This window comes from Strongylocentrotus purpuratus, unplaced genomic scaffold, assembly GCF_000002235.5.
Source record: "Strongylocentrotus purpuratus isolate Spur 01 unplaced genomic scaffold, Spur_5.0 spur5_scaffold_20, whole genome shotgun sequence".
Lineage (NCBI taxonomy): Eukaryota > Metazoa > Echinodermata > Echinoidea > Camarodonta > Strongylocentrotidae > Strongylocentrotus > Strongylocentrotus purpuratus.
Window position 1 is genome coordinate 7,790,692 of NW_022145606.1, and position 10,379 is coordinate 7,801,070.

At 40.0% G+C, this 10,379-nt stretch overlaps 1 protein-coding gene across 1 annotated transcript; it reads right to left on the bottom strand.

Annotated features, from left to right (window-relative positions):
• Positions 1-649: 649 nt before the first annotated feature.
• LOC578974 (ankyrin repeat domain-containing protein 50-like) lies at positions 650-6,715 on the bottom strand. Its single transcript, XM_030993623.1, has 4 exons — positions 4,586-6,715; positions 3,299-3,517; positions 1,824-2,062; positions 650-769 (listed from the first exon to the last, which is right to left on the bottom strand). The coding sequence occupies exons 1-4, from the start codon at positions 6,639-6,641 to the stop codon at positions 650-652; spliced, it is 2,634 nt and encodes an 877-aa protein (XP_030849483.1). The 5' UTR covers positions 6,642-6,715.
• Between the last annotated feature and the right edge of the window lie 3,664 nt (positions 6,716-10,379).

Genomic DNA, 10,379 nt, shown 5'->3' on the forward strand with positions numbered 1-10,379 from the left:
CATGGCAGTGAATCAGTGGTTAGTCCGCATGTACAAAGCACTATAACGGTAGCGTGCATGCAGCCTCATGGCATGTTATGAGTTAAATTGTTTGAGTAATCAAACGCACACACATGTCTGCTGGCAACAAAACACGCACATACACTTTCGTCGATCGATGTTAAATAAATAATATTATTATTATTATTATTCAATTGATCCGCAATATTAAATTAATACACCTTTGGTAAGAAATGTTGCATATATTTGCCAGAATAGATAAACATTCATATTGAACCTCAATTGAGGTAAAATGATCGAGTAATTTTAATTGTTACAAAAACTTTTCATTCACATGTTACGGTAAGAAAATTTGCATGTACTGAGAGAGAGATAGTTGCGACACGCGCGTGATGAAATGTTAATTCATGGAGTTCCAAATAAGTTCCCTTCTATTTAGAGATTTTATGTGAAAGGAAACTATTTGGAGCTCCATGATTTAAAACTTGATCGCGTACGTGTCCACGGGTCACAACGATGTCTCTCAATACGCTATGACTCGATCATACAGATCGAAAACACACAAACCTAACAAAGACATTGCTCTGAATAACCAACAAATCGATCAGTGAATTTGAGTTGGTTTGTCGTTGTAACTAAAGCATTTATATTAACTTGCCTTGGTGTATATGTCCTTGTCGTCTACCTGACAGGTTACTTTAAGATCACCAGAACGCCATGCCACGAAATACTCTTCTCCCTTTATTGGTGTCACGTATCCTGGTTCAGGCTGATTTTTGTTTATGACATAACAAGAATATACATGTACAATGAAAAGAAAGTAGCCCATACTTATACATAATGTACAGTTTACACTTTACATGAGCAAGAAAACCACATGTCATTATATTGAAAGTAAAAATTCAAACAACAACATTAAGAACGGAAGAATGAATAACGTTTAAACACTTTGTCATTTTTCATTTTAAGGTTTACCCGGGGTTGGATGTCCAGGGGTAGGTGTCTGGATACGATAAAATAGATCAGTCAATAAGGACACAGGTATGCAATAGGCCGTTTTCAGTCTTTGTGAAGTTCCTCAATACAAATTATTTCTTCCACCCGATAAGAATATTAGTATTTCAATAGTCAGAATACCAGCTGCATATATTAAGTGGTGCTAGGTAGGGCAAGCCATAATGTGCATCCAATCTGGCAACAACTAATGTATGCAGTTTGGATTCTGTCTATTGAAATACTTTTATTCTTATCAGATGAATGAGATAGTTGTATCGAAGCACTTCACAAAGACGTATGCATTAAATTTGGTTAAATTACGAAAATTGCCTATTGCAAACGTTCCGTATTGTAGGACAAGGCAGGAAAAGCTCTGATGTTTTTCCTTTCATCAAGTAATGTATGACATTTATATTCTGACTATTGAACTAAATCATTCATAACAGGTGAATTAAATCATTTGTTACATGGCACTTAAATGTACGCATAACACTTAATTACAATATGAACATGGTCTATTTGCCGTGCTCCAGCCCACGTTGCTTGTCATTTTGTGGTGAACCTCATATGCAGGCTCTGTTGTTCTGAACCAGTAACCTGGACGAAAAGCGAATATGAAATAATTACTTTAGTAGTCTTTAAACAAACTGGCCCGAATTCACAAAGGAGGTTTGTCAACAAACCTAGGTTTATGTGCGTCATAAGACGCGTTTCGACGCGTTTTTACTGACCAAGGTTTGTAAAAACGCATCGAAACACATAAACCTAGGTTTGTCGTCGAACCTCCTTTGTGAATTCCTGCCATTAATACCCCTTCCCGTTCATACCTCCGCTTTCCCTTGGTTACTGTCTCTAATGCAGAGCCTCACCAGATGCTTAGTGTTCATAGGACTCGGTTCGGGTACGAAAGGGGTACAGACGACACGCTTGCCCACGAATACCTTTGTGATGAAGGCAACAATCCACCATTCAGAGAAGTGAGAGATATAGAGGTCAAGGTCTCGCTCTCTAACATCACATCGAGGGTCACCATTGGAAGCAGCAATCAACACAAAACTGTCGGAGCCTTTAAATTGAAAACAAAACACATATGCGTAATCACAATTTGTTCTTGTTTGCAAAATCGAAAACAAAGCAAAGTAAATACAAAATAATACAAATTTCAAGAAAGAACTTAGAAGCGACGGGGAGGGTGAGTACCCCAGCTTTTTACAACCGATTATACGATAGATCACCCCAATATATACCTCTTTAAAAGAGGAAAAAAAAACGTAGTCATGTTCAAAGCAGAGCTAAATTTGCTCAAGATGGTATCTCACAAAAAGAGTTAAAAACAAACCCCTTTATCGAAATTTACGATGATCTTGGATTGGTGCAATTTTGCAAGGGAAAGAATGATCTTCCCAATTTTAAAAAACAAATGACATTGTATCAACTTGACGTTGAGATTGCAGCCCTTAGGTGTTGCGCTCTTTTTTAGCAACCCTGTATAACAAAAAAGAAAAAAAATCATAAACTTGGTATCGCTTTATAGTAGGTAAATTTATGGAAAAAAACAATGGCGTCTGAGATGGCAGCCATTACGCTAGAAAAGCTTTATATCATAATACATCTATCTTACAAATGTTATTTCAGTGTCTTTACATGTAGGTTTGGAGGTTCGAATCAGCCATTCATACTATAAACTCTTGTGTCGCATTTACGGTCAATCCCAAACTGACCCGACAATTTTGAATAGTGGATTCTATTTATGCGAATGAAGTCCCCTTAAATATATCACTCAATGTTGCGATGGGTGATTGAACGGGGATAACATCGTAATATAATGCGTCTTAACAAAGACTTGCATTTCACATCTAAATTAATCATACCCCTTGTTAATTTAATGTTTTTGTTTGTTTTTCATAAATTAACAATGAAAGGAGGTTGAAGTAGGGCCTTTGTTGAATATTTTAGATTTAAATTTGAATATGTCACATTCTCTAGAAACATAACATTCAGGACAAGTCAATTTTTCAGAAACTTCAGAAATTACAAAACTTGGTAAGGGTATAAATAATTTAGTAATAACTGTAAAGATTCTTACTACTTTTTCTATGGTAAGTCCCAATAGATGCAGAATCGGGACTTGTGAAAATTGCTGAATGGGGCATCGTCACTTTAACTGGATATTTAAACTTTGCATCAGATGGTGACGCCTTAAGGCCAACACAAATGATTGCTTGGTCCTCCGTTAACAGGGCTAACAGTTCAGCTGGAACTTCAGGTACTGCCTGTATGTCTTCAACGCCCAAAATCTCACTTGGATGAAACTGGACTTCAATGCCATACTTCTCGATGCGAAGCAAGCCTGCTTGCTCATCAGAAGCCCCCGTGGAATCATGAATAACATCTTCTACGACCTGTTTAGAAGATGCAGAGTCTATGTTGAGCTGTTCTGTTTTTGAGGTGTGTACGTTTGCTTCGCTATCCACCTGTTTTTCGACACTCCCGCTTTCCTGTTGTGAACCAACGGCTGGATCTACAACGAAACAACCGAAGACAGATTTCCTGTTTAAAGTGTATATAGGCCTACGTGTAGGCCTAATTACTTATTTTCGGTTTAAGTCATGGTTGTTCTCACAACTTTTTTTTTTTAATGGACATTTTTATGACGCATCTTATTCACTGTAAATTGCTTTTAAAAAACGCTTGCATTTTCGTAAGATAATACGGTAAGGTTTTCTTCTGTATTTTGTGAGACGAATCATCAATGGTTTTTTTACATAAATAAGGAACAGTATTATCTTTTTGAAGAAAAAAAATTTCAACAGCAGGTTAATTTTCCCCATGCCTTTTGTTCACACTGCCTTGCACTGAACGGCGAAAGCTCTATATTCACTGTGCGTAGGCTCTACGATAGCCGCTTCTTTCGAAGGTATTGCTTGTTTTCGGCTTTCCGTAGTTGTGTTTGACTGTTCAAATTAATAACTAACCTATATCCTGGGTTGCCCATGTTAAAATGATTTGCTTTCGAATCAATCCCTAAGGTTTTTGCCCAATTAGGTCATTATTTCACGTGTACAGTACGTCAAGGTAACACATTTCATGAAAGCTCGTAATAGCCCTACGAAACATGGGATCGTCAATTTAAAGTTTAGGTACTTTCTGAAGCATATTGTAAATCATACAATGTGTTGTATTGTCAGTGTTCCTTGTGGCCCATCCCCTCCCTTTTTTCTCGACCTGTCTCTTTCGATCGATCTGACCCTGACATATTTCAAATTTTAAAAAAGAATTACTCAAATGCTCTAGCTGTCCACGGACTTCCTCGGGTTTCATTAGTTGCAATAAAATACATTCATCACTAATGATTAGGGCCTATATAAATTATAATTTTCATTTAACAAAGGAGGTTGGAATGTGACTATGCCAGCTCAATGGAATGATCTAATCGACGTAGAGGTCATCTCCCCTTAAATTTCCAATCTCAACATTTGATTCAGATATTTTCCTAAATGAATGATATTAATTATAAATTATCAACAGGAAATGTCAAAGAAATGTACAGAAAATAAGCCGGATCGTACACAATACCAACTGAACTAACCATTATCGATAAACTCCGCGTGGAGAGGTGTGCTGCAGTCATTATCAGCCCTATTTGGTTCTGCTTTGTGGCTAATGAGAAAATGTACAACATCGAGGTGACCTTTGAGTGATGCCGCTTGGAGAGGTGTGTGCCCCCCAATACCAGCCCTATTTAGATCTGCTCCTTGGCCAATGAGAAACTGTACGACATCGAGATGGCCATTAAATGAAGCCGCTTGAAGAGGTGTGCGCCCAACAATATTATTTAGATCTGCTCCCTGGCCAATGAGAAACTCTACAACATCGAGGTGACCTTTGAGTGATGCCAATTCCAGAGATGTGCTGCCGTCATAACTAGAACTATTTAGATCTGCTCCTTGGCCAATGAGAAATTGTACAACATCGAGGTGACCGTTGGAAGATGCCACTTGAAGTGGTGTGCGCCCACCAATACCTGGCCTATTAAGGTCTGCTTTTTCGCCAATGAGGAACTGTACAACATTGAGGTGACCATTTAATGATGCCGCTTGGAGAGGTGTGCGTCCACCAATACCGGCCCTTTTGAAATCTGCTTTTTGGGCAATGAGAAACTGTACAACATCGAGGTGACCTTTGAGTGATGCTGCTTCTAGAAGTGTGCTACCATCATTACCATGCCTATTTAAATCTGCTCCTTGGCCAATGAGAAACTGTACAACATCGAGGTGACCGTTTGCTGATGCCGCGTGGAGAGGTGTCCTTCCATCCTTATCCGCCCCTTTTAGATCTGCTCCTTGACCAATAAGAAACTGTACAACATCGAGGTGACCATTGAATGATGCCATGTAGAGAGGTGTCATACCATCTTTATCCACACTATTTAGATCTGCTCCTTGGCCAATGAGAAACTGTACAACTTCAAGGTGACCATTTAATGAGGCCGTGTAGAGAGGTGTCATACCATCTTTATTGGCCCTTTTTAGATCTGCTCCTTCACTAATAAGAAACTGTACAACTTCAAGGTGACCATTGAATGATGCCGTGTAGAGAGGTGTCAGGCCAACTTTATCCACACTATTTAGATCTGCCCCGTGGCAAATGAGAAACTGTACAACATCGAGGTGACCGTTGGAAGATGCCACTTGAAATGGTGTACGCCCACCAATACCTGGCCTATTAAGATCTGCATTTTCGCCAATGAGAAACTGTACAACATTGAGATGACCATTAAATGATGCTGCTTCGAGAGGTGTGAGTCCACCAATACCAGCCCTTGCGAAATCTGCTTTTTGGCCAATGAGGAACTGTACAACATTGAGGTGACCTTTGAGTGATGCCGCTTCTAGAAGTGTGCTCAAATCATTACCATTCAGATCTGCTCCTTTCCTAATAAGAAGCTGTACAACATCAAGGTGGCCATTGCACGATGCTGTGTAGAGAGGTGTCCAGCCATCCTTATCCGCCCCTTTTAGATCTGCTCCCTTCCCAATGAAAAACTGTACAACATCGAGGTGACCGTTTGCTGCTGCCATGAAGAGAGGTGTCCAGCCATCCTTATCCGCCCTTTGTAGATCTGCTCCCTTCCCAATGAAAAACTGTACAACATCGAGGTGACCGTTTGCTGATGCCGCGTGGAGAGGTGTCCTGCCATCCTTATCCACCCTATTAAGATCTGATCCTTGGCCAATTAGAAACTGTACAACATCGAGATGACCCTCAAATGATGCCGCGTAGAGAGGTGTCCTGCCATCTTTATCCGCCCTTTTAAAATCTGCTCCTTGGCCGATGAGAAACTCTACAACATCGAGGTGACCATTGAATGATGCCGCGTAGAGAGGTGTCCTGCCATCATTATCCGCCCTATTTAGAACTGCTCCTTGGCCAGTGAGAAACTGTACAACATCGAGGTGACCATTGAATGATGCCGCGTGGAGAGGTGTCCAATTATCATTACTAGCCCTGTTTATATCTGCTCCTTGGCCAATGAGATCCTTTACAACCTCGAGGTGACCATTGGATGATGCCGCGTGGAGAGGTGTGCTATCATCATTTTCACCCTCTGGAAGGTCTGCTCTTTGAATCTTTTCCCCATCCATGATAAGAATTCAACTGATCTGAGTGTCTGCCTGTAATTTCTAGACTATATAATTTAAGTATATAGGCTATTTGATCAGCCAACTAGAACTGTATTACAGCTGAAGACATGAACTTATTGAGAATCTGTGTCGCAATGTCTATTTCATTGTCGCCCCTAACGACTCCAAGCTATGGGACGAAGAGAGATAGATAGCTATAGGCTATACTGTGCCGCTTATTATCTGCTCCGAGTATTACGGCTGGCAGTGGTTTAATGCGCCTGGAAACTTCATTTGGACCGCGTGATTATACTTGCCCTGCGAGGTGGTCACTTCTTCTCATTATATATTCTATTAATCGTTCATATCAGCTGCATAGGTACGCTCCATTTCCGAATTAGCATGATGGTCTTCCATTCTCCAATTAATGTCACATATCCAACACCTCCTCAACGTAGTCAAATCTCGAATGTGTATAGGCGGCCTAGGCCTACAGATATGGCAATGTTGTTATTCCAAAATAAAAAGACCCAGCGCGATCTCATAGGTAACTTGTATTATATGACGTTCGATACAGGCTATATTTAATGCACGCAGCTCTCTTCCAATTTGCTGCATTATGGACCTAACGCACTCAACCGTCATACGGGTGTGAATTGTGGTAGCTACTTCCTCAAAATATATATATTGTAGACATTGAACTATGACATGAATTTAGTTTCTGTTTACTCTTTTACTCGGCTCAATGATTAGTCGACAATAGACCTAGCCTATACAGGGTGACCCAATAATAACAAACGACCATGTTCCAATAACGTGAGGTAGAAGAATATTTAATCGTGAAATATGATACCAACATTTACACATTTGGTAGAGGTTCTTTTGTTTTTGTGATGCAATATTTCATGGAAGTTCAAGTTTGTCTAGTATCAATGAAGCAGCAATTTTCAACCATTTTTATGAATCAATCGGATGGAATCAATTTTGCAAGGAATTTACCTTGAGCTTGGACAGATTAATTAAATAATGATGTATACACTGCATGCATATCACAGTGGTATTAAAGAGCAGCAATGGCGAATGATTGTTCCTAGAATTCAGGAAGTTGTTGCTAATGTTGCTTTTCCATGAAATCATGATACACATAAAGCTTGAGACTGTAAACCTGGGAGACATGCTATATAACATGTAATTACTTTATCATCGTTGTCCAGTTTCTTTTTTACTTTGAAGACCTACTGTATGGAGAAGAAAATAGATAACGTTCTAAGTCATTGACTTAGCTCCGGGGTATAGGGGTGTTTTTCCTTAATCGTATTGCGAGAGAAAGAGAGAGAGAGAGAAAAAAAAAAGAGAGAGAGACAGAGAGAGAGAGAGGGGGGGGGGGGGGGTTGTGCGGGGTTCACATTCGGTTTTCTATAAAATTATTAAACATGTTACTAATTAATGTATATTCCATCTGATTGCAATGTGATAGTACCCCAGTGATGTGTATAGTTGTAAGGAATGTAGTTGGCTTGCACTCAGTAGATTAAGATCGCGTGCTCGATGTTGCCATTAGGGACTTTTCGATTTGCACGTCGACATAGTGGACTGCTAGGTGTGACGTCCTAATAAGGCACTAGCTGTCAGTGCCTTAAAAGGACGTAAAATGTTCTTAAAAGGACGTCATACGTTGCAGTCCACTATGTCGACGTGCAAATCGAAAAGTCCCTAATTGAAAACAAGTCAAAACAAAATCTTTTTAACCAGAGGGACCTACCGGGTCCAAGCCAAAAGTTACTTTACAACAATTGAAACTTCCCCAGCATAGGCCCTAAGCCTTACATAACAAAAATGATGTTTATTCAAATAGCATTGTAGAGAAGATGAACAGATAAGAATATGGTCGTTAATCATGAGAATGTTCACTTCTATCTCTCTCTCTCTGCCAAATTCTGCCTACAGTGGAATCAACCAAATGGAATCAACTGTCAAACAAATTATCATGAGTCCCGAAAGAGTACGTTGTATAAAGAGCAGCAGTTTAGTGGCAGTAACTCTTGCTAAATTTCCGCAGCAATCATTGCTAAAAAAAAAATGGGATCATGATCGACAAAAGTGATACTACATGTATCTTGCAATCTTGCATTGCATGGGAATAGAATGACACGATATAAATGTCTACATGGCAGCTGAGGATGACGAACTTGATATAACTTTCATGAAATTGGATGCGAAATGATGCAATAGATTGGACAAAGTACAAACAAACAAGAATACGAATGACTAAAGACGAATTTGATTATGAGATGTGCAAGTTTAGGAAGTTTTGGGACAAATTTAAATGAAGAAAAGTGTGAGATTGATGGAAAAAGTGTTGAAATGGACGGCAATAGGTTAAAGAAAATATAATTATATTAGCAATATTACGTTGAAAATAATGTCATAAAGTTATTAATTAGCTTCTGAATATCCAAATTATATTAGAAAGCACACTGACTGTGGTATATTGATGGGGACTTTTGACTCTCTTTAAAAATTGGTTTGTTCCTTATCAGGACTACCGCTTACACCCTTGACAACATATTTCCTCTCGACCCTGGTTTATGTGCCAGAGATGGAGTAATAACAGTCGCAGGGCGCCCGCTGCCCTGCAGTAAAAGCAGTATCAATATCGATGTGGCTAAAAACTGGGTGAAGTATAAAGGAAATTTTCACAGTCATGTGATCAAAAATTATACTATTACTGCATATTTTGCGATACCTTTGTGACACTGGCAGGACACTAATTTTGCGTGGTGTCCAGGGGGCGGAGCCCCCGGAAGCTCAGTGGTCTAAGGCATAAAATTACCGTCAAATGAGCATCTAGGGCCCCGCCTTAGGGCCCTAGACGGGGTCCAAGGGGCAGGCCCCCGGAAAATCAGCGGTTTTAGGAAATTTAATTACGATTAGATGAGCATATTTTTATACATTATTTGTGACACTGGCAAGACACTAATTGGCGTGGGGTCCAGGGGGTGGAGCCCCCAGAAGCTCAGGGGTTTTACGCACTTTATAATGGTCAAATAAGCATTTTTAGGGGCCCGCCTTACAACCCGTGATGCGGTCTAGGGGGCGGTGGCCCCGGAAACCCGGGTGGGGGTAGGCATTTAATTACGGTCAGATGAACATATTTTGATACCTTATTTGTGACACTGGCAGGACACTAATTGGCGTAAGGTCCAGGGGGCCCTTGGTTGGATCCCGAGGAAGCTCATGGGTTTTAGACATTTAATTACGGTCAGATGAGCATTTTTTTGGATACATTAATTGTGACACTGGCACGACACTAATTGGCGTGTGGGTACAGGGGGCTTATCCACCATGCAGAAGCTCAGTGGTATTAGGCATTACATTACCGTCAAATAAGCACGCAGGGACCTTAGGTTGAATCCAGGGGGCAGCGCCCTCAGAAGCTCAGGGGCCCTAATCACGGTCAGATGAGCATCATTTTGTGACGCTGACAGGTCACTATTCTTTCTTTCTTCCTCTCTTTCTTTCTATTTCTTTTTAATATATTATTTTTAAGTGAAGGGAGCTCGAGGCCCCCGAGCCCCGCCGTTTCGCGGGCACTGACATGTAGGCCTCTAAATAAGTATATTTTTTACCTTACTGTAAATTTAGGAATTTGTCATTTTCTTACAAACGCATAAAAAAGTATAATTTAATAAAAAGTTAGGAAAAATCTCGGACACTTACGTCATTTCAGCAACATTTGTAAATCATCGGTATCGATTT